The sequence below is a fragment of the Eretmochelys imbricata genome, chromosome 6, assembly GCF_965152235.1.
Source record: "Eretmochelys imbricata isolate rEreImb1 chromosome 6, rEreImb1.hap1, whole genome shotgun sequence".
Lineage (NCBI taxonomy): Eukaryota > Metazoa > Chordata > Testudines > Cheloniidae > Eretmochelys > Eretmochelys imbricata.
This window is the reverse complement of record NC_135577.1, coordinates 25,982,395-26,007,300: the sequence shown is the minus strand read 5'-3', so window position 1 is coordinate 26,007,300 and position 24,906 is coordinate 25,982,395. Positions and strand designations below refer to the sequence as shown.

At 46.1% G+C, this 24,906-nt stretch overlaps 1 protein-coding gene across 4 annotated transcripts; it reads left to right on the top strand.

The window, feature by feature from the left end:
* The first annotated feature begins 396 nt into the window (after positions 1 to 396).
* Positions 397 to 18,852, top strand: LOC144265564 (cytosolic 5'-nucleotidase 1A-like). 4 transcript variants are annotated; one of them, XM_077818261.1, is made up of 8 exons: positions 472 to 496; positions 1,169 to 1,213; positions 7,035 to 7,093; positions 8,717 to 8,884; positions 10,787 to 10,916; positions 11,630 to 11,752; positions 13,273 to 13,451; positions 14,486 to 18,852. In XM_077818261.1, the coding sequence occupies exons 3-8, from the start codon at positions 7,049 to 7,051 to the stop codon at positions 14,786 to 14,788; spliced, it is 948 nt and encodes a 315-aa protein (XP_077674387.1). In that variant the 5' UTR covers positions 472 to 496; positions 1,169 to 1,213; positions 7,035 to 7,048; the 3' UTR covers positions 14,789 to 18,852. The 4 variants fall into 4 exon arrangements, with proteins under 4 accessions (XP_077674385.1, XP_077674389.1, XP_077674387.1 ...); XM_077818259.1 differs by lacking the exon at positions 1,169 to 1,213 and having other exon boundaries at positions 397 to 496; XM_077818262.1 differs by lacking the exon at positions 1,169 to 1,213 and having other exon boundaries at positions 483 to 509.
* Positions 18,853 to 24,906: the final 6,054 nt, after the last annotated feature.

The following is a 24,906-nucleotide window of genomic DNA, read 5'->3' as shown; positions in this document are numbered from 1 at the left end:
CATGAAATGAAAGAGCTGAAAGTGAGTTACAAATAGCTCTGAATCTAAAAACAGAAGGAATTGCAGGAATGACCACACCTACCACCGAAAAGTAACAGAGCAGCCCAGTTGCACTCTGATTCTGAGATTATCGCCGCCTTGTCATTAGTAGCCTGGCTGCGCCCAGCACCTCTCATTACTAGAGCGGTGTCCTGGGATCCACCCTAAAGACTAAAAACCGCTCCCCACAACCTGGCAGCCTGCCATGCTGCGCAGCTTGGGAAATGAAGTCTAACCCTTCTTGTTTGCATTGCGGAGAGGAGGCCAGGCTGCAGAGATGACTACGAATCCCAGCATGCTGCGCGCGTTCTCTGAGCATGGGGGCTGCCACATTCCTTCCTGCTTCCTGCCAGGGGATGGGAAATAGAAAAGGGGAGGCAGTGTCTTTTTTTAAACATTTGAATGCTGCTACCACTGCTGCAACAAGCTGCACTGGAGAGTGGAGGGAGCACACACAGTGAGTTTGGCTTGTATGTGTCTATAGACAGCTCTTGTATGCTGTCCTGAGGGCAGTCTGGAAGAAAGATGATGTTTCCCAAATAAGAATGAATTAGTTTCCAAGCTGGTCTCTCTGTTTGTGTGTGTGTGTGTTTGCGTGTATGTGCAGGGGTGCTGGAACTACTGGCTTGAAGTAGTTTCCATCATATACAGGGCAGGGGTTTACAGCTTTGTTCAATGCTATAAAAATTGTTCCAATGCCCCTGTGTGTGTGTAGTAGGACAGGAACATGGAAATTAAGCAAACTTGGCTTTATACAGGAGAACAGTCAGACCAAGGATGGTAGGGGGAGCAGAGGCAAAGTCCAGCATCACTTCCAAGGACAAAGTAACATCACCGACACCAAGGGTATGGCTGCAGCACGGCCGCCGCAGTGGCAGGGCTAGGGTGCTGTAGTTGTGTCACTGTGATATAGACACTTCCAACATTGATGGAAAGGATTTTACATTGACCTAGCTGTGTCTACAATGAGGGGTAGGTCGACCTAACTGTGTCGTACAGGGCACAACATTTTTCACAGCCCTGGCTCAATCTAATTTTTTAAGTGTAGACTTAGCCTAAAGGGCCCTCTTGTTGCTTCAGTTCAGCTGCTGGATCTGTTTCTTCTGGTTCATTTCTCTTTCCTTTTCAGCTGATGTGGTTAGACGCAAGTTGCCTGCTTGGGTGAAGCTCTGTGGTGGGAAACCTCTCTTGCTGCTACATGTTTATAACAATATTCCTTCTACATTATAATGGAGGCTTGATTTAATTCCCCAGCAGATGCATGTGTGCGCACAGACAAATCCGACGTCTAATGAGCATCTCCCTCCAGCATTCAGCAGCCTCCCTTGCTGTTGTAACATCAAAAATGGCAGTTCTTGCCTATGTGCCTTGTACCAATCCATGGTGCGCACATAAAACACTGGGTTTCAGTGGCTGTTTACATGTGTCATAGAGAATAGGATTCATCCCCTTTGGCTTCGGCCCAGGTTTCTCCTCCAAGAGCTGTGAGAGCAGGAGCTGTTTGATATACCCCTATGTATCCCATCTATTAGAGGACAGTGGTACTCGTTACACACAGTTCACGATCAACATGTGAGCCAACCCAATGGGTTATGTGCACCCTCCAGCATCCACAGTACCTGAGAGAATGTACCATTCTGGTTAAGCTAGAGCAGTGGTTCTCAACGACGGGTACGTGTACCCCTGGGGGCACGCAGAGGTCTTCCAGGGGGTACATCAGCTCATCTAGAAATTTGCCTTGTTTTACAACAGGCTACATAAAAAGCACTAGCAAAGTCAGTGCAAACTAAAATTTCATAGACAGCGATTTGTTTATACTGCTCTGTATACTGTACACTGAAATGTAAGTACCATATTTATATTCCAGTTGATTTATTTTATAATTCTGTGATAAAAATGAGAAAGTCAGCAATTTGTCAGTAGTAGTGTGCTGTGACACTTTTGTGTTTTTATGTCTGATTTTGTGAGTTTTTAAGTGAGATGAAACTTGGGAGTACACACATAGGCACGGGCGCTAGGGGTGCAGGGCATGCTGCAGCACCCCAAAGCTCCCAGCTGCCAGCCCCGCACCTGGGGTCCCAGCTGCTGCCTTGCACACCCAGGGTCTCAGCTGCCGGCCCCACACCCAGGGTCCCAGTTGCCACCCTGTGCACGAGGCTTTACTCCCAACCTCAGCTCTCGGGGCTGGACAAGGGTAAGGAGGCTGGCTTTCAGCACTCCCACTATTAAAAATTTTGCACAAGACAAATCAAACTCTTGAAAAGGGTACAGTAGTCTGCACAGGTTGAGAGTCACTGAGCTAGAGACTTTCTCCTTGACCACCATTGATTGTAGACCTAAATGTATCTCATACCTTGCAAGTTATTTTCTGTGACTCACCAGAGGGAGTTATAGAGGAATTTGCACAACTAGGGTGGAGCTCAAGCACTGAGGAGTTGTGGTTTATTCACAAGCAGGCATATATAGCAACAACCCACAAACCACTTGGGTTGTACAGACCACTAAATTGAAATCCCAAAACTATGCCATGATCTAAACCTCTGCAGTCCAGAGACACCATGTAACTAGCTGTGTATGCATGGAGACCATCCGAATTCACGAAACCACCACATTAGTCCCTTAAAATCTCCCTCTGCTTTGATACCTACAGAAACATATGAACGGCCAATTTAGACCCCATAATTTTCTGTGTGTTGTTGGGATTATGCTTTCCAATGTGCATCACTTTGCTTTTATCAACATTGAATTTCGTCTGCCATTTTGTTGCCCAGTCACCTGGTTTTGTGAGATCTTTTTGTAGCTCTTCGCAGTCTTCCTGGGACTTAACTATCCTGAGTAGTTTTATATCCTCTGCAAATTTTGCCACCTCACTGTTTACCCCTTTTTCCAGAACATTTATGAATATGTTGAATAGGACTGGTCCCAGTACAGACCTCTGGGAGACACCACTATTTACCTCTCTCCACTCTGAAAACTGACCATTTATTCCAACCCTTTGTTTCCTATCTTTTAACCAGTTATCAATCCATGAGAGTACCTTCCCTCTTATCCCATGACAGCTTACTTTGCTTAAGCAATTTGCAGATGATACAAAATTTGCAGATGATACAAAATTACTAAAGATAGTTAAGACCCAGGCAGACTGTGAAGAGCAACAAAGGGATCTCTCAGAACTGGGTGACTGGGTAACAAAATGGCAGATGAAATTTAATGCTGATAAATACAAAGTAATACACATTGGAAAGCATAATCCCAACTATACATATAAAATGATGGGGTCTAAATTAGCCGTTACCACTCAAGAAAGAGATCTTGGAGTCATTGTGGATAGTTCTCTGAAAACATCCACTCAGTGTGCAGAGGCAGTCAAAAATGCAAACAGAATGCTAGGAATAATTAAGAAAGGGATAGATAATAGGACAGAAAATATCATGTTGCCTCTATATAAATCCATGGTATGCCCACATCTTAAATACTTTGTGTAGATGTGGTCGCCCCATCTCAAAAAAGATATATTGGAAAAGGTTCAGAAAAGGGCAACAAAAATTATTAGGGGTATGGAATGGCTTCTGTATGAGGAGAGATTAATAAGACTGGGACTTTTCAGCTTGGAAAAGAGATGGCTAAGGGGAGATATGATTGAGCTCTGTAAAATCATGACTGGTGTAGAGAAAGTAGATAAGGAAGTGTTGTTTACTCCTTCTCATAACACAAGAACTAGGGATCACCAAATGAAATTAATAGGCAGCAGGTTTAAAACAAACAAAAGGAAGTATTTCTTCACACAACACACAGTCAACCTGTGGAACTCCTTGCCAGAGGATGTTGTGAAGGCCAAGGCTATAACAGGTTTCAAAAAGAACTAGATAAGTTCATGGAGGATAGGTCCATCAATGGCTATTAGCCAGGATGGGCAGGGATGGTGTCCCGATCTAGCCTCTGTCTGCCAGAAGCTGGGAATGGGCGACAGGGGATGGATCACTTGATGATGACCTGTTCTGTTCATTCCCTCTGGGGCACCTGGCGTTGGCTGTCAAGGATACTGGGTTAGATGGACCTTTGGCTGGCCCAGTATGGCCATTCTTATGTTCCCAACTGTGAATGCAATTTCTCTTCTGTTGTCTGGAATCTCGGGATTTATCACAGCTGTCTGCCAGGAACACTGGGCCCACCCTGCTTTTTTTAGCTGGATCTGATATGTCATTTAACAACTAAGTGGTTAAGAGCAATACACCTCCATCCTGACTTGCTGCATGCCTTGGGATTCCAGTCGTGGAGCCCCCAACAGCTTTGATCCTCAGGTCTGATCTGCAATGACCTCTGCTATTCCAGGCCCTCTCACAGCCCCACCAATGCTCCTTATTCTTGATCCACAGCATCCCCAGTTGTTATTCCTCCACCCCCGTAGCTCTGCCAATGCACCTAATTATGATTCTGCACAGTTATCGTGCATGGTGCTTTACCACTTCAAAGTGCTGCACAAATGCTGGCTAATGTTCAATGAATTATGGTTAATTATGGTGCCCCACCTTTCCCTGGCAGACAGTTCAGCAAGCAGCTAGGGAGTTAAAACTCATGTCCTTCAATTCTGACCTGCAGCAGCCCTGGTTGTTCCATTCCCAGGGCTGACAGACAAGGCTGTACTTACATCACCACTGTCCATGTTGGGCCCATTCTGTGGGCAAGCAGAGGACTTCTGTGTGTGAGGAGTAGATGCACTTTAAACACCTATGCTTCCCCAGAGCCAGGGTCTCAGCAGCATGAACTTCCCCATAGCCGAGTTTGATCAGTCTATGAAGTAACCTGGCCCAGTCGATAGTGTTGGCTTGGGAGCAAGGAGACCTGGGCTCTGTTCCTGTGTGGCGACCTGTTCTGTTCATTCTCTCTGGGGCACCTGGCACTGGCCACTGTCAGAAGATGGGATACTGGGCTAGATGGACCCTTGGTCTGACCCAGTAGGGCCATTCTTATGTTAAGCACCTTTGGTGAGGGACCTTGTCAAAGGCTTTCTGAAAATCTAAGTACACAATATCCACTGGATCCCCCTTGTCCACATGCTTGTTGACCCCCCTCAAAGAATTCTAGTAGATTGGTGAGGCATGATTTCCCTTTACAAAGACCATGTTGACTCTTCCCCAACAAATTATGTTCATCTATGTGTCTAACAATTTTGTTCTCTGCTATAGTTTCAACCAGTTTGCCCGGTACTGAAGTCAGGCTTACTGGGCTGTAATTGCCGGGGATCAGCTCTGGAGCCCTTTTTAAAAATTGGCATCATATTAGCTATCCTCCAGTCATTGGTGCCCTTGCCCTTGACTGGGCTTGTAGGTGCTACAGTAACACAAATAACAAATACTAACGGTAATAATAACAACCCTGTTTAATGAATTGGATGCAAACCGTTTTTTGGACAGCTCTATTCTGTTGCAGTACTCTCAGCTTTGGCAGGAGACCTATAAAATGAAACTCTTGCAGTGAAACATGTTTGCCCAGTGAAATCATAACAAGGTTATTGAATTTTTAGTAATGAAAGTGCTGAATATTTTATGGTTGATTACAGCAAACAGTGCATCATGGAAGATCAAGTCCAGGTAGGCAGCCTAGCCAATGGAGGAGAATGAGAGTATGAGGCACCCAAACTACAACTCCCATGAGGCACCACAATGGCATTTTAGAATAAAAATATTTTGGTTTTCAGTTAAAGTATTTTGGGTTTTGGCTGAATAGTGAATTTTTTTCAGTTTTCAGTTTATTTTTTGATGAAAAATTGAAATTATCTTCAGAAAGCTCATGCTTCTTCAAAAAAGTCTCCAGTCAAAAACCCAGTTTTGCATGAAAAAATAGTTTCATTGTAAAGTATTCGACCAGCCCTAATAAGATCCATGGTTGAAAGACTGGCCCATTGAAGTCAATGGGAGTTTTACCAACTTACTTAGATCTGTGATTTCACTCCATGTTTTTACTGTCCGTGTTCTGCACTGGTTCAGTAAATGGGTGTGATCTAATATAGACTCACCTCAATGTCTGATATAGATTTGCTTGGTAAATTTAAAAAAAGACTTTCAATTTAGGAAAGTACAAGGTTAACAAGCTTAATTCATTTCCACATTTCCCAGCCTACTGCACCAGCACCTTTCCTCTTACTGAGAAAGAGGCAGAAAGATCCAGGGGACCAGAACCTTTGGTTCAATTTTTGTCCTGATTTATACCAGTGGAGATTGCAAGGGCTATTAATCAAAGCAGAATTTGTCTCTTAGCTGTTCAATGAATTTAACCCAATCTAGTCTCTTATATAGTAGCCAACATGCCCCTGTGAATTAAGGAAGTATTATCCCCATTTTACAGATGGCAACAGAGGCAGAAGGAGATTTAAGGGACTTCCTCAGCGTCACAGATGGAGTTTGTGGTAGAGCCAGGAACTGAACTCAGATCTCCTCCATCCAGCACCTCCATCCCAGTCTATCTCAGAATATAAAGGCTTAGCCCTAAAAACACTATGCACAGAGGCCTGAAATGCAAAGGGTCCATTTTTATTTTCATCACAACTTCTGTTGTCTTGACTATTTTTAGTGACTAGTTCTATTCTAGTGCTAATTACTGGATTTCTGAAGCTAACCAACCCTTAAAAAGTATCAGATCTGGCATTGGCTGAATAGGAGCCAATGTGGATCAATTTGGTAATGATCAGATTAGACGGAAATGGTTAGATCAGACATTTATTCTTTTGTAGGCGACCCATGCCTGCCGATAGCGGGGGAGGGTGGAGTGAGGTCAGTGGCTTCTGCAGTGCTACTGAGCATGCTCAGTGCGTGTGAGCATGCTCAGTACAAGGCAAGCAGCAAATCTGGGGGGGTGACCCTGCCCCTCCCCCCACCACATCCTCTACTGCCATGCCACTTGTTGATTAAAATTTGAAAAGAGCAAAACATCTCCTGAGTCTGAATTTGATCTAACATTGTTGTCAAAGTTTAATAATTTATTTTCTGTTGTTTGAGGTTGGAGATAGAAGATGGCAGAGGTTGAAAGCACAGTTATAAACACCAATGTGAAACAGGTAAGAAGTTATTTGTTACATCACTTTATATTTCATCGTTCAAGCACTTATCGTCAGTGTGATATTCCAAAACCCACCAACAAAGAGAAGCAAGATCTAGAGATCTGAGCACAGGAATGGGAGTTAGGAACTCCTGAAATCTAATTTTGATTCCAAAGTTGGAGCTAAAATGTTCATGCCGGGAGAACTAAAGAATCCCTATCTTCAGGCACCTAAATAAAAGCAGCTTGGTTTTCAGAACTACTGAGCACCTGAAGCTCCCAATGAAGTTATAAGAGCCCACGAAAGCTTATGCCCAAATACATTTGTTAGTCTCTAAGGTGCCACAAGGGCTCCTTGTTGTTTTTGGTCGTATAAAGAAAGGGTGAGACTGATTTGTTTGGAAAAGCCTGCCTTTGCAGTGGCTGAAATGAAAACTCACAAGTGGTAGCATCCATGAAGGACATGATTGACTTTTTATTCTTCTTGCAAGAGTGGAGACAAACTGAGGTGAAACATGCCTGTGAAGGGAGGTGGGGCTGGTGATGTGCAGTGAAGCTAGTCTGTGTTGGCACGAAACTGTGGATGGTGTTGGTAAAGCATGTGTCCCCTCTTTACAGCTCTGCACAAGTAGTGGAATGAGGCTGTACTGTGTCCAGATCAGCCAAAATTATGGAGCAGGTGCCCAACACTGTCACAGACAGACAACAAAAAGAAAAGGAGTACTTGTGGCACCTTCGAGACTAACTAATGGAAAAGAACTCCTTTTCTTTTTGCGAATACAGACTAACACGGCTGTTACTCTGAAACCAGACAGACAACAGTATGCATCATGCATGCTGCCAAGTTGGGAGTGACGTGACCTCCAACCTTTGCCTGCCCTATCTTTTGTGATCTGAGGGGTTGAGAGTGAACACCATAGACCCAGGGTGCATCTCTTTCTCCCTAGGTCCCTCTCTTCCCTGGATTGTGCAGGGCCAACAGCAATCAAGTGTGTCATGCTATCCAATGCGCACAGCTGCCACGGTGGGGTTTAAATCTCAGGCATCATGCCTTAATTCATCCTAGTCAACAAATACATGTAACAAGTGAGCTGTTGGTAGAATAGGTGTCCTATCCCACATCTATTCCTGCCTGGTCTGACCCCAGCGTACAGCTCCGTTCATCCAATAACTTCCACCTGAAACAAACGTTGTCCCAGCTGCTGTAATGTGCAAGATGTATACACACCATCTAGGTTCTGAATGGGGGACTCCACTAACTGGGGAAGTGCGCTATCAGTGTCCACCCACCAGCTTGCAGACAACACCCACAGGTGAGAAAAGGTGTGCAGCAACACTGTGACGCTGGTGGTGCTCTATAGATCAGCTGGACGGAAACGGTCAATCACTGTGCCTGCTCAAGTCTTGGCACTGAACAGCCCCACGTCCGCAGGAATTGGCTGCCTGTGGTGGGGGGTTGGGGCAATTGCAAGGCTACCCCAGGTAGTTAGGACCCCAGGAAGTGTGTGGGAGAAGGGAGATGATGTCAGAGCCTGCAGCTCCCACTGCTCCTTTGCAGCATCCTCTCCCCATTGATCATTGCCATCTCTTTCTTTTAAATCCACCCCTCTCTTCTTTTGGGATCTCCCACTGCCCACCGCAGAAAGACCCAAATGAGGCGCTGGTCATCGCCGTGACAACCAGGGCCATCTTCAACCTGGAGGAGGAGCATCAGCTGTTCCTGACAAAGGGCAAGGAAGAGTATGTGAAGTATCAGCAAGTCAATGAGGATAAGCCCTTGGAGCAAGGTACAGCCTTCGCTTTCATTCAGGTGAGATGCCAGCAATGGACCCCACTTCCTTCAAGCCTTGTGCTCTTTGGCTGGGGCATCTCTCTCTGACATAGGCAAAGAGTTGTGCCTCACTCATGGTGAGGTATGCTTTCATCCAGGTGAGATGCTTTGGCCCAGATTCTACATTAAAACAACACCTAAATACCTTTGAGGGTCTGGGCCTTTGCCCGTAGCCAGGTGAGACCTTGGCTTTTGTGAGGTCAAGATGCTTCCAGCCTTATCTCTTATCAGTATAAGGTGTGGTCTTTGCTACAGTCAAGGTGAGGTGCTTCCTCAGACGTGCATCGGAGTGTGACTCTTGGCCCTTATTTGGAACAATGAAATATACACGTGAGTTGTGTGTTGTTCTGTTTTGTGGAGGGATACATTGCGGACACATAAACCATCAGGGCACCATTCCAAAACTGATGGTGGTCAACTTGGATGGCACCACATCACTATGGTATTTTTAAAAATCATTTAGTGTTTAAAGCATAAATACCAGCCTTCCTGCCATACCCAGGATGGCAGACAGACTGTGAGGAATCAAGGAAAACTATGACACTAGTTTCCTCATCACAACCATCCTAGTAACCTTACCGTAGAAGGTTAGAGACAGAGCAAAATCAGCACCATGAAGTGACTTCTTGAGCAAGGATGTAACAGCAGCAATTTGGAGGGAAGATGACACCAGCAGAGGTTGGTGACATCTGAAAGTGGGTAGGCAAATTGAATTATATATACTTAGTGCATATATAATGGACTATGTGTAATTAGACAAAATAGGCTAAATTCAGGCCAGACATATGTCAATGGAAAAGGATGTGGCCCTGAATAAGGAATCTGGGGAGCTGTCATTCCCATGGCTAAGGGGAGCTGTAGGCCACGCAGCAATACATGCTGGGAAAGGGGCAAGAAGGAGGTCCCTTTTTCATCAGTGTGCGATACACTGGGGAGAGAATAAGACTTGCTGTTCGTCTCCCTGCTAGGAGAAAGAGCGACACTTGGAGAAGGGCAAGAGCTCCAGGTCTCTCTGGTCAAAGGGCCTGGGAAGAGGCCCAAGAGAAGACAGCCAGAGGGTGGGGTGAATCACTCCAACAAGGGGGTGCCTGTTGCAGAGTGAAGGAAGTGGCATGAAAGGGGAAGTGAAGTGGGGCCAGAGTTGGTGGTTGGACCTGACACCGGCTTCTCTGTTGAGGGCCTGAAGGTTGGAGCTTGAAGAAGAGAGAGGGCACGAACTCCGCTGACTCAGAGGGAGCAGCAGAGCAGGGGGCATTGCAGTTGTCCCCGAGGGAGGAGAGGAAACTCACAGAGCCTCACGGGAGGGCTGTGATCCAAGAAATGAGACTGTGGGCAATGTTGGACTCTCATTTACACAGTGGAGTGGAGTGCTTTGGGTTAGCCAGAGGCTTAAAGTACAAAAACCAAATTACTGAGAGGGTAACTATGGCAACCAATAGGTCACGGCTAAATTTGGCCTCTTCTGGTTTAAGCCCAGGGTCCGGGCTGTTGGCGGTGGAAAGGCTGCAATCTTCTCTCTGCAACTGGGCGCCCTGCATGGAGGGGACACGGCTAGAACAATCACTAATGTTAGCCGATCCACCACAGGACTCCTGTAATGCCCTAGGGCAAGTTAAAGCCATCCCCTCCGCAACAGAATTCCTGAGGGGAAAGTGCATGGCAATGCTTTTGTCTGCCCTTCCTTGAGTGATTTCCCCATTGGTTGCAGAGGGCCACTGTCATCTACATTTCCCTACACCAACAAGAGCGATTCTGTCTCCTGGATGCAGGGGAGGAGTGCTGGAAATTGTGTGGCAGCAGATTGTGGGTACGTTTGTAAGTATACAGCTCAGAGAACAGCCCTTTATAAAACAGTGTCGTGTCTCCGGCTGCTTCATCCAGGCCATGCAGTTTGTGAATGAGAAACTCCTGGAGAGAAACCCAGAGGAGAAGGGCCTCTTTGATGTCATCATCCTCTCCAACAACAGCCCAGAGAGTGGCATGCGCATCATCAACAGTGCTAAGCAACATGGTAAGGAGATCCCACCTCTCATTTGAAGTCAGCCCACATTCAGTGAATGGGGGAAAACTGTCATCTGGTCCTCCAGAGACTGCTGTGAAATAGATGAGGAGGTGGGTCCAGGGGGGATACACGCCCATCTGGGGACAGGTGGTATCGAAGGAGAAGGACACAGGCTATGTGTGGGATGGTAGCACAAAAAGGGGATGAAGTGAAGGTGATGTTGTGGGAAATGGCTGGCATCCTGAGAAGGATGTTGCATGAACGTGGGAGATAGGGAGTGAAGATTTAACATTGTGAGGGACCTTGTGCTGAGGTGGGGAGGAAAGATAATGGTGGCTATGCTGAGGGTCACTGCATGAGTGGAAGGCAGCAGGAAAGGGGTATTGCCCTGATATCTGGAGCAGCTGTTGTCCTGACAGGGTCAGGATATCAGTTGCACAAAGGGACCCTGCTTTAGGGTGTGTCAGCCATGGCAGGAGATGTAGGGAGCGCTGTGTCAGTGTGTGGGCTGGAGCACAAGGCAGGCTGGAAATAGAAATTAGAGATCGTTTTTTGTGGGTGATCTTGGGCAAATCATTTCCCTGCTCGGTGCCTCGGCTTTCCCACCAAGTGGGGATAATGATACGGACCTCGTTTGTAAAACACATTGAGATCCACGGATGAGAAGCACTGTGTAAGAGCTAGGTATTCTTTTGATTTCATTTACTTTTTCTGATGTTAAGGTTTGGAGATTTCCAAGTTTTGCTTTGTCAGCGATGAAGATTCCACCCAGTACTTGAAATCCCATAATGTCAAGCTCTTCCTCTCGGCCGACAGGACGGACGTGTGCAATGCACTCCAGCGAGGTGTGCTTTCTCCTTCTCTCTCACCCAGCCTGGGATTTCATTCTTACACCTGGGCCCTACACCGCCTCCCCCCCCAGCACCCCCAAGATGAAGTTACTTCAAGACTTGCTTTTTCAGAGGGGTTTATTACTCAATTCAGAGAAGTGGTTCTGGTCTCGATCTTGACACGTTAGGTCTCAGCCTGGAAACAATTCAGAACCTAACAGTTCAGCAGGGTCTAGAAGTCACACATAACCATCTTGTAACTGTTTGGTGGTGCATGTCAGATGAACTAGCAGGTCTCCAGTGCAACTGGGCAAGTAACTCATAATTCATCTGTTGCTGAAGAGTTTAGTCTCTTTCTGTTTACCAGATACCCACAAACAGACCATGCGTTTTCTCAGATGTATTCATTATTCTAAACTATACATCAAATAGTGCGTGTGAATAATTGTTGCTCATGAATTCGGTCATAAGTTGGTTGTTACGAGCATCCAGTATTGTAGATTCAAGCTGTTCCTGCTCCCCGGTTGAATGAGTCACTGTTACAATCAGGTTTGCAGAGCACTCTGATTATAAATTGGAAATTTCCTTTCTGTGATTCACTTAAAATTAAGCATATGCTGAAGTGCTTTCCTGAATGGGGATGGACATAAGCATGCACTTACCCTCAATCAGGGTGTAGGAGTCTTTCCAATGACTTTCAGGGGGATCAGGCCCAGAGTCTTTTTTCATGAACAATGCTGGTTTGACTGGGATCTCGCCCAGCTGTCGAGGTTCCTTCTTTCAGGCAAACAACACAATCCACAAGCAACTTACATCTGAACGACAAATCTTTTCTCTGCGGTGAAGTAAAACCCTAAAGCTGCCTGATTGAGTAACATTCCTTGTTTAAAACCCATTTCCTGGCTATAATACCAGTATGTGAGAGTGGGCAGAGAACCCCTTTTCTCCAGTGCAGGAAGAGGGCCAGCATTAGGCCAGGTGCATAGAAGAATATAGTGGAGGTGCCAGCCAGTTTCACCAGCTGCACCAAGGGAGCATATCTGGGTTTGGCAGGGTAGGATAAGCACAGGCAGGAGAGTGCTGGGTGTATTTGGTGCATAGGGGCAGCAAGCCACGCTCCCCACAGCACCTACGGAGGTGTCTCCAGACAGTGACATCTGTCCATTGCCTCTCTCTCCCACCCCCACAATGGCTCTGCCTCTGCAGATGTCTAGTTGAGCCCTATTAAGAGATCTATCGTCTGTTTTCACTTGGGGGACCGGAAGCTGCAAGGGCCTGATCCCAAGCCCATTGAAGTCAGGGGCAGTCTTTCCCTGGATGTCAGTGGGCATTGGGTGAGGTTATAACAATTTCCTGAAAGAAGCTGTGCCTATGCTGACTGCTCCCCAGCCTGCCCTCCTTTGCATGCAAGCACAAGGGTGAACAGCATCACCAGGCAGCCAGGACTCGTACTCTGGGGCCCTCACCAGAGCATGGACACAGTCTCTCTGGTTCCCATCCTCAGCTGGGCAGTGACGCGTCTTTCTGTCCCACAGGAGTGTCGGCGGCTCTCATCTTCCAGCAAGAGGTGCAGGCCCCCTGCACCCAACTGCGAGTGGTGTTTGACGGGGATGCCGTGCTCTTCTCGGATGAGACAGAACGGGTTTTTCGAGAGAAAGGGCTGTCGGGGGCTCTGGAGTATGAGAGGGCAATGGAAGCCGTGCCCATGGGAGAGGTATGTTCGCTTGTCCTGCCTTAATGGGCTTCCTAGTCCCTACACTTGCTTCCAACCTGCTCAGTCTGGTTGTGTTACACTCACCCACAGTGACCAGTGAGTGAGCCCTCCTGCTAGGGTTTCACCAGTAACCCCTTGCAGCAGAATATGCACAAACATTCATGGGTGGCCTCTGGCCTATACATTGACTGCTTTGGCCTGATCCAACACCCCGCTGAAGGCATTGGAGAGTCCCTCATTGGTTTCAGTGAATGCTGTAACAGACCATAGGTCTCTTCTCCTGTAGATGAGGTTTGTGACGCGGGCACTGCACTGAAATCAGATGGGACGCCTGTGAATATTTGCTCTATTTCTAACCCTCTTTCCAGTCTGCAAACCTTTATTAGCAAATTCACTGTCATTTGTCACAATCAACTGGTCCAACTTTTGTGGTGCTGCTTGTTGGAACATGTCCATCTGCTCACTTGGGACTGAGATAAGGCCACAACATTCACTTCCATTTCTGCCCTACTTGGGGTTACATCAAGTCTTCAAAAGTGAAGGGCTAGAGCACTAACCCACTGTGCTACTGCACAGTTCACCCTATGGCACAGTTCACAGACCACTGGTGCTCTGCCGACCACTTGCCGGAGGAGAGCTGACTGGTGGCACAGTGCTGGCCCCCTCTTGTTTCTAGCTGCTAAGTTGCATTAAAAGACAGGTTCATGCTATTCGGCTTTATGACAGGTTTATGATATTCAAAGCATAAACTGATTTCCTAAAGTCACGTTTCCATGTAAGCAATTGCTGTCATTGCTACAGGGATGTTTTATGATTGATGAGTGGGGAAGTGTCCACGAGACCATCCCTCTAGTAAATTGTGGTCCAGGCACTGGAAAAGTTCAAGATCTGCAGCTGTAAGGAATCTACATTCCTAGCCTCTGTGAGAAATCGCTCAATCTTCCTTGACCTCTCTTTTCTGGCTACTTTTGTGCAAAGGTGAAATTAACCCCTCCTCATGTACTCCCAACCTCTAATCCCTGTGTGGTTTCCAGGGTCCGTTGAAGGCATTTGCCATGCATCTTGGGAAGATGCGCAAGAAGTTCAGCCAGGAGAATTCCCCTATTCGCACCTACTTGGTGACTGCCCGCAGTGGCCGTGATATGGGCATCCGTGCTATCAAGACCCTCCGGGAATGGGGGCTGGCGATTGATGAAGCCTTCTTCATGGACGGGGCTCCCAAGGGCCCTCTCCTCTCCCAGATCCAACCCCACATCTTCTTTGACGATGGCCTTCATAACATCCAGGGGGCTCAGGATATTGGCATACCCTCTGCCTTGGTCCCCTGTAACTGCTGATGGGCAGGGATGAAGGGGCAAAGGTCATCCAAGGATCAGGCCTCCCAAAATGCAATGGGAGAACACCAGGACAAAGCTTCTGCCAGAAGGGATAAGGGAGGATTTCTAAACCTGTGCTAAGCAAGCTTGGGGCAGAGGGAGAGAAGATGCTGTGTGTTGATGTGGTGCTGGATCTGTTGCTCTTGGGTCGCTCTCTTAGTTCCAAAGACAGGGTCCATCTGACCTTGGGGATGTGGCAACAGAAGTCAAAAATCCACAGGAAGGAAGGACTCTCGAAATGTAACCATTACGCACATCTCTTGATCTGCCTTAGCCATCTCTTCAGTGACTGCAACCCTTCCAGCCACTAGGGCTAATGTGCTCCACTACTCGTGTCATACGAGCACTGAAACCACAGCTCTAGCGATGAGACCATGTGAGCTGAAGACAGCATGTCACTGTCGTAAGAGGCAGGCAGTGTAAGCTCAGGCTGCACTCAGGCATGGGAGTTGGTCTTTGGGGCTTTGGGCCAGTACTGCTATTCAAATGCCAAGATGCCCTCTAAACGCTGCATTTGTTGGGGATTGTGCTTTTTCAAAGGAAACTATTTTTTTTTAGTGTGTATGTTTTATATATATGTGGCCAAATCCTGAGGGATGCTGAGCAACTAGTGAGCACTTGCATCTTCCGCTGACTTCAGCAGGAGTTTCAGATGCTCAGCACCTCCCAGGATTTGAGTGCCAGGGACCAGGAAATCTGTCTTCTCACAGTTTCTAGTTTGTAGGTATGCCTTACGTTGGGCCTGATTCTGATCTCCCATTTGGTGTAAATCAGGAGTAACTCCACAGAAATCAGTGGAATTATACCAGGGTAAGTGAAATCAGAATCCGGTCCATAATATCCAGTAGTTAATTTAATGTCAACCTCTCTCTCCCACATCTCTTTTCTGCTCAGTTCTCTCTTTTCCTGCCAGCCACGCAGCCTCTCTGCTGCTCTCCCCTCTAAATGGCACAGAAAGATCAAGTCACTGTCAATTTATAATGCACAACACTGCAAAGCTGCTTTTCTCACAGTATCTCAAGTATGTTTGTGCTGAGAATAGGGTAAGAATGGCAGGCCCCACAGTATATCTGGTCATTCACACTTAGTATCCAAGACAAATCATTCCAATGTTATTTTCCAGTAATAATTTTTTTAAAGAACTAAGTCTGGGTTGGTTATATCTGCACACAAATATGGTGCAAAGCCCTCGTATAGACATAATATACATAGGATACTAGGGTTATATCCTCTGTGTGTGTATGTTTATTTACATAGATATAGATAGATATAAATTATGGGCCAGTTTCTCAGTTGGTGTAAATCTGTGGTAGCTCCTTTGACTCAAGGAGCTATGCCAACTTATCTGAGAATCTGGCCCTACATGTATGATGCTGCAGTAATGACCTAGCACTCCAGTTCCTGTGCGCTCTTGCCAGCAACAGCGCTTCGATTTTAGTGCTTGAATCTCAGCAAACTATTCAAAAGGGGTAGGAAGATTCAAAAATAACAGCAGAGTATTGGGGTAGGAGAGGGCTTAGCCGAGTGCCTTATTCTAAGCACTCTGCGTTACACATTCCTTGTTTCTTCTCGAATAAACAGCCATTAGCTTTTGTTCTTGCTGGCTGTAACAGGGGCTGCTGATTACACTGCAGCATTGTTCTTGCTGGCGCTGGAGCATCTGAAGCCTGTCCTGAGTGGTTTGGGATATGTTGGATTGTTTACTGGGCAGGAAGCAGCAGGACGGAGCCTAATTTATATTTGCTAACCTGCAGTTTCTTTCCAAGGGCTGGTTTCAGAGTAGCAGCTGTGTTAGTCTGTATTCTCAAAAAGAAAAGGAGTACTAGTGGGCTCAAATAAATTGGTTAGTCTCTAAGGTGCCACTAGTACTCCTTTTCTTTTTTCCAAGGGCTGAATTTCATCAATTTGTCTATGCACACATTCACCACCAGAGGCCACCATGCTGCTCCTTACTGAAAAAGGCATGCTGGCCAATTGATCCCATTGCTGCTGTAGCATGCGGCCAGGTCACAAAATCAGGGCAAACAGAACTTAGATTTTTGCTTCAAAGGGGCTCTTACAAGCAGTGGGTAAAAAACAATGTTTAATTGACAAAATACGAGAAAAATATCATACTGCCTCTATATAAAAATCCACAGTACGCCGACATATTGAATAGTGCATGCAGATTTGGTCACCCCATCTCAAAAAAGATCCATTGGATTTGGAAACGGTACAGAAAAGGGCAACAGAAATAATTAAGGGTATGAACACCTTCTGTATGAGGAGAGATTGAAAAGACTTGGGATTTTTCAGCTTGGAAAAGAGATGACTAAAGGGGCATGTGATCGAGGTCTATAAAATCATGACTGGTGTGGAAAAATTGAATAAGGAAGTGTTATTTACTCCTTCACATAACACAAGAACTAGGGGTCACCCAATGAAATTAATAGGCAGCAGGTTTAAAACCAAAAAAAAAAGTATTTCTTCACAGTCAACCCGTGGAACTCTTTTCCAGGGGATGTCATGAAGGCCAAAACTATAGCAGGGTTCCAGTAAGAACTATACGTTCATGGAGGATAGGTCCAGCAATGGCAATTAGCCAGGGTGGGCAGGGATCCAACACCCTGTTCTGCATGTCCTTCGCCTCTGTTTGCCAGAAGCTGGGAGTGGGCAACAGGGCAACTTGATTGCCTGTTCTGTTCATTCCCTCTGAAGCACCTGGCATTGGCCTCTGTCGGAAGACAGGATACTGGGCTAGCTGGACCTTTGGTCTGACCCAGCGTAGCCATTCTCATGTTCTTATAAAGAACCCAGATGTATCTGCTCTCCACTGTAACCCACTAGACTCCGCTCTCCTCCAAGAGCTGGGATAGAACCCAGGAGTCCTGATGGGGTCTCTCGTCACAGAGTTAGTAATAAAGTCAGAATATACATTAAATTTTAAACCTAACCAGTGTCCCTTAAGTGACTTACCACAAAATGTCAGAACACGTTGTTGTTAGAGCTGAGTGGGTCTAATATTTATTTAATTTTCTTTCTTTTATATAGGAATTAGGTACAGAGCTCCTGTCAGCTAATTGCTGTTATCTGCCAAAAAATTAGTTTTCAAGTGCCTAAGTATCCCCAGGATTCACGGTTTAAGGTGGCTCCCCCTTACCAAAATCTGCAGTGGCGCCCCTGGCTGGCCCACTGAAGTCAATGGCAAAACCCTCATCGACTTCAGTAGAGCCAGGATTTCACCTTGAGCTCTCCCCTTTTGAACCAGTAGGGGCTCAGAAGCAGGACTGCTATACACAGGAGTGAGTGTTGCTCGAAAGCAACCTTCCCTCCCCAGTGGTTGATGGAAGGAGTGACATTGACTGACACATAATCACTCCCCTGGCTAGAAAGATGCTGGCTGCACTGTGAGAAACTGAAGGTGAGAATGTTAAAGTAGGGAAATGTATGTAAGGTGGTAGTGAGGAAGAATTCCCAACCTCTAGTGGAAATACTGTGGACCACTGCATACTGAGGAAGGGGGAGTTGCTACTATCTCTTTTGTAGATAGATGGTGTCATAAATATAAAGGGAAGGGTAACCACCTTTCTGTATACAGTGCTATAAAATCCCTCCTGGCCAGAGGCAAAGTCCTTTTAGCTGTAAAGGGTTAAGAAGCTCAGGTAACCTAGCTGGCACCTGACACAAAATGACTAATGAGGGGACAAGATACTTTAAAATCTGGAGGGGGGAGAAAGGTTTTGTCTGTCTGTGTGATACCTTTGCCGGGAACAGATCAAGGATGCAAGCCCTCCAACTCCTGTAAAGTTAGTAAGTAATCAAGCTAGAAAATGCGTTAGGTTTTCTTTGTTTTGGCTTGTGAAATTTGCTGTGCTGGAGGAAATGTGTATTCCTGGTTTTGTGTCTTTTTGTAACTTAAGGTTTTGCCTAGAGGGATTATCTATGTTTTGAATCTGACTGCCTGTAAGATTATCTTCCATTCTGATCTTACAGAGCTGTTCTCTTATCTTTTTTTGTTCTTCTAATAAAGTTCTGTTTTTTAAGAATCTGACTGGGTTTTTTGGGTGTTAAAAATCCAAGGCTGATCTGTGCTCATCTTGTTTATTCTCAAGCCTCCCCAGGAAAGGGGTTGTAAGGGCTTGGGGGGATATTTTGGGAAAATAGGAACTCCAAGTTGTCCTTTCCCTGTTCTTTGTCTAAATCACTTGGTGGTGGCAGCATGCTGTTCAAAGTCAAGGCGAAGTTTGTGCCTTGGGAAAGTTTTTAGCCTAAGCTGGTAAAAATAAGCTTAGGGAGTCTTTTATGCGGGTCCCCACATCTGTACCCTAGAGTTCAGAGTGGGGAAGGAACCCTGACAGATGGCTAAAGCAATAGTCTTCTTCAGCTTGCCACTCCTGTAGTAGACCCATAACCTCTGGCTGTGTTACTGAAGTCCTCAAATCTTGATTTAAAGACTTCAAGTTACAGAGAATACACCATTTACTCTACTCTAATTCAAACCAGCAAGTGACCCATGCCCCATGCTGCAGAGGAAAGGAAAAAACCCCAGGGTCTCTGTCAATCTGACCTGGGGTAAAATTTCTTCCCAACCCCAAATACAGCACTCAGTTAGACCCTGAGCATGTGGGCAAGACTCACCAGCTAGACACTTGAGAGAGAATTTTCTGTAGTAACTCAGAGATCTCCCCATCTAGTGTCCCATCTCCAGCCGTTGGGGATATTTGCTAATCGCAATCACAGGTGGGCCATATGCCATTGCAGGCAGTCTCATCATACCACCCCTCAAACTTATCAAGCTGAGCCTTAAAACAAGTTAGGTTTTGTTTCCCCCCTACTCCTCTTGGAAGGCTGTTCCAGAACTTCACTCCTCTGATGGTTAGAAACCTTTGTCTAATGTCAAGCCTAACTTATAGGTGGCCAGTTTATACCCATTTGTTCTTGAGCCAGCTCTTCTCCCTCACTGGTGTTTATCCCTTTGATTTATTTATAGAGAGCAATCATGTCACCCCTCAACCTCTGGCTTGTTTAGCCAGAAAAAAACCAAGCTCCTTAAGTCTCCTCTCATAAGGTAGGCTCTCGGTTCTTCTGATTATCACAGTAGCCCTTCCCTGCACCGTCTCTGGTTGATTGTGCAGTGTTGCTGATGAGTGATGAGCTGAAGGCAATCGTGCAGAAAGGCTCTGACATCCAGTAATAGACTATTGCATGGCACAGGAGAGCTGGTTGAAAAATCTCATTTTATTTCAGCAAAAATGTCAAATACAAAGATCTTGTCTTTAAGTGGTTCATGGAAAATGTCAAGTTTTTGCCCAAAAAAAATCAAAACAAATGTTTGGTACATTTCAGATTTTAGATTTGCATTTTGTCTTGGTTTTCAAAAATCAAAGTGAAACGAAAACTGCAGTTAGAAATGAAGCCAAATGACAATTTTTGGTTTGAATCTTTTTCATTGACAGTTTAGTGGAAATTGAACCATTTTGGGGACACATTTCACCAACACTGTACTTTTTGGTTGGGGGAAAAAAAATTCAACTGAAAAATTACAACCAGCTGTAGTTACGAGTAGCAGTGACTACTGTCCAATGAGATAACAAATTCAGTCTGCCTCTGTTTCAGCTTTGAATCACTTGAGTATCTCCTGAGTGAAATCTAAGGTTTTATTCCGCCAGTCCCTAAAAAGGAGGTGAATCATAGATTTCACAAACGGAAAAGGCCTGTTAGGTCATGCCTGTCAGTGCAGAATTGTTCCGTACAGCACAGCGTCTCGTGTTTCATCCAGTCTATTTTAAATTGTGCCAGGGGATCAGGTTTCCATCATTGTTCCATAGGCGAATATGGATATTCTCTGATATTCAGCCTAAGTTTTCCTTCTCTTTAATGTCATCCCATGTTCACTCAGTGTCAAAGGACCACACGGTGTCTCTCCATCTGGTGCATATTTATGTCCATCCAATAGGAAAACATTGCACATGATCAACCATTGCCTCCATCAGAAATGAATGTTGTTTGCTGTTAGTATTTAAATTTTGGTCTTATTTTTCATGATGACAGAGGCCAAGAAAAATTCATGGATAAGAATTATGGTAACACTGCTGTGGGCATCGATGCATTTGGAACTGGTCAGAGTTTGATAACGAAATGTTAACAGTCCCAGGGAACGAGGAGGGTGTTGTGCATTAGAGGCAAAATGCTGCACACAAGCATGAGAAAAACATGGAAACATGAGATCAGCAGATTCTAGGCACAAACTCTCTAGCCCCAGTGAATGAACAAGAGAAGGATCATGGGGAGAGGAGGAAAAAAGGTAGATGGTTTCTATTTCAATGTGATCAGAAAACAACTTTTGAAAAATGATTTACAAATTCCACTCCTGCCAATGCTGTTTTCTCAGATAAATAAACAGATGGATGAACATCATTTGATGGTGAGAAGAATTTTTTCCCCACGTGTGTGTTTGTGAATAAAAAGGTAGAAAACAGCCTAACATTTCTTACGATCCTGTTGTACACTTGAAAGGAAAGTTGAGTGTTTATTCAAGATTTTTATTAAATGCATGCACATCGTCAGGCAATTTATTAAGTTCAGAGTCCACTGAAGTCCAGGGAAAGATTTCCATTGATTTCAAAGGGTTTTGGATCATCCCCTTAAGGAAGCAAGTACATAAAACCTCTGGCGATGTAACATTGCTCCTAAAAAGTGTTTTCCCAGGTGCCATGGCTCTGAGAAGAGAGGTCATTCATTTTAGTTCCCAAGTTGCCTATATTACAAATAAACTCGGAAACTCCTATTTACATCAAGAATGAATGACGAATCCAAGGTAGAGAGAGTGATTCCCGCTAGAAGAGCCCACCACATTTTCAGTTTCTTGCAGGAATGATTGTTTTCTGTTCCTCATTTTGGTCTTTGTCAAGTGTCATGTCCCACGTTTGGGCCTTTGTAGGTTAAGAAATACACACTTTGGTCCCCTCTCTCTCTCTCTCTGTCTCCTCCCTCCCTCCATTCCCAGCTCTGAGGGGGGAGTTCTTTAGTGGTCACAGATCCTTCTGCCCCTTTCTATTCTAGTCTGTCCCTGTCCCAGTCCTGGCTCTTTCCCACCCCACCTTCCCTGCCTCCTCAGCTCAGTCTCCTCTCCTAGTTACTCCCAGTCTTCATTCCCCTGTGTTCCTCATCCTAGGCCTTGTTTCCTTGCCTGTCCAATCTAGTCTCCCTGGCAGAGTTCCAATATTCTCCCCACTCTGACTCTTCATCCCAGTCTCCCTCCACCCCCAGACTCATTCAATCTCACTCCCCCTGCCCAGCCCCAGTCTCCCACTCTAGGTTCCTTGTCCCAGTCTGCTTTCCCAGCCAGTCCCAGGCTCCTTCCCATCTGCTCATCTTACCTCAGTTTGCCACCCACTAGTTCCCAGTCTCAGCCCTGGTCTACACTAGGGGTTAGGTCGAATTTAGCCACGTTAGGTCAGTTTTAAAACGAATGCGTCTACACAACCAACCCCGTTCCGTCGACCTAAAGGGCTATTAAAATTGACTTCTGTACTCCTCCCCGGCGAGGGGAGTAGCCCTAAAATTGACCTTGCTAGGTTGAATTTGGAGTAGTGCAGACGTAATTCGATGGTATTGGCCTCCGGGAGCTATCCCAGAGTGCTCCAATGTGACTGTTCTAGACAGCACTTTGAACTCCAATGCACTAGGCAGGTACACAGTAAACGCCCCGGGAAATTTTGAATTTCGTTTCCTGTTTGGTCAGCGTGACAAGCTCAGCAGCACAGATGACCATGCAGTACCCCCAGAATTGCAAACGAGCTCCAGCATGGACCGAAAGGGAGACACTGGATCTGATTGCTGTATGGGGAGAAGAATCTGTGCAGGCCGAACGCCGATCAAAAAGAAGAAATGCTAATATATATGCCAAAATCGCACAGGGCATGGTGGAGAGAGGCTACAACAGGGGCACACAGCAGTGCCGTGTGAAAGTCAAAGAGCTCAGGCAAGCCTACCAAAAGACAAAGGAGGCAAACGGTCACTCCAGGTCAGAGCCCCATACATGCCGCTTCTATGAACAGCTGCATGACATTCTAGGGGGGGACCCTACCACTACCCCACCACTGTCTGTGGACACCTGCGAGGGGGCAGTCTCCCGCAACAGGGAGGAGGATTTTGTAGATGAGGAGGAGGAGAATGTGCAGCAGACAAGCAGTGAATCCGTTCTCCCCAGCAGCCAGGACCTTTTCATCACCCTAGAGCCAATACCCTCCCAAGGCGGGATCCCCGACCCTGAACCCGGAGAAGGCAGCTCTGGTGAGTACACATTTTTAACTACAGTACAGGGTTTAAAAGCAATAGTGTTTAATGTTTGATTTGCCCTGAAGAATTGGGATGCATTCACGACCAGTATAGCTACTGGAAAAGTCTGTTAATGTGTCAGGGGATGGAGCTGGAATCCTCCAGGGACATCTCCATGAAGCTCTCCTGGAGGTACTCTGAAAGCCTTTTCAGAAGGTTTCTGGGGAGGGCTGCCTTATTTCATCCTCCACGATAGGACACTTTACCACGCCAAGCCAGTAGCAAGTAGTCTGGAATCATTGCAGCACAAATCATGGCAGCGAATGGTCCTGCGTTTTGGTCGCATTCAAGCAACATTCGGTCTTTATCTTTCTGTGTTAGCCTCAGGAGAGTGATATCATTCATGGTCACCTGGTTGAAATAGGGGAATTTTTGTAAGGGAACAGTAAAAGGACCCCGCTGAGTTCTTTGTGCTTGGCTAAAAGGGATCATCCCGGAGAATAGCCACACGGCGCGGGGAGGGGAAAAGTGATCATCCTAGACAATAGCCAGGCGGTGGGGTGTGGGGAAGTGTGTGCTGCACATCCACCCGAAAACTGCAGCCCCTCCTTTTAAATGTGAAACCCAACCAGCATTGCTTGCTATGGGAAAGGATGGCGCTGCAGTTTGAAACCATTCCCACATGTTATGAAGGCGGAGGAAGCCAACCCCACGTACCAAAAGGCTGCCTGGAAACTGAATTCTGTTGCCAAGCCATGTGTGATGTGTCACCATACGGGCAGCCACTCAATATAAAAGGAAAAATGCGACCTTGTACCTAAAGCACATGTGCTGTCTGCTGTGAATTGCTTGACTCACTGTGAAAGAGTCTCCCTTTTGTTCTCAGAAATGTATCATCTGAAATTTTACTCTCCTTTTTTATCCCCCCCACAGGTGCAAATGTTTCTATGCTCCCCCTATCATCTCTGTCCCTGATGTTATCGCAGATTAGAAGGCAAAAAAAGCGCACTTCCAATGACACGTTTTCCGAGCTCATGCAGTCCTCTCGCACTGATAGGACACAGCTTGATGCATGGAGGCTTTCAGTGGCAGAGGCCAGGAAAGCATTAAGTGAGTGCAAAGAGCAGAGGCAGGAGGCAATGCTGAGGCTAATGGGGGAGCAAACGGACATGATGAGGCATCTGGTGGAGCTGCAGGAAAGCCAACAGGAGCACAGACCCCTGCTGCATCCATTGTATAACAACCTGCCCTCCTCCCCAATTTCCATATCCTCCTCACCCAGATGCCCAAGAACACAGAGGGGGAGGCTCCGGGTACCAGCCACTCCACTCCAGAGGATGGCCAAGCAACAGAAGGCTATCATTCAAATAGTTTTGATTTGTAGTGTGGCTACAATAAGCAATGTGGCCTTGTCCTTCCCTCCTCCCACGCCCCACCCCACCCGGACTACCTTGTCAGTTATCTCACTTTTTTTTTTAATTAATAAAAAAAGAATGCATGGTTTCAAAACAATAGTTACTTTATTTCGAAGCGGGGAGGGTGGTTGGCTTGCAGGGAATTAAAATCAATAAAGGGGGCAGGTTTGCAGCGAGGAGAAACACACACAGCTGTCACACCATAGCCTGGCCAGTCATGGAACTGGTTTTCAAAGCCTCTCTGATGCGCAGCACACATAACTGTGCTCTTCTAATTGCCCTGGTGCTCAAAATTGGCTGCCAGGCGATTTGCCTCAACCTCCCACCCCTCATTAAACATCTCCCCCTTACTCTCACAGATATTCTGAAACACACAGCAAGCAGCAATAACAATGGGAATGTTGG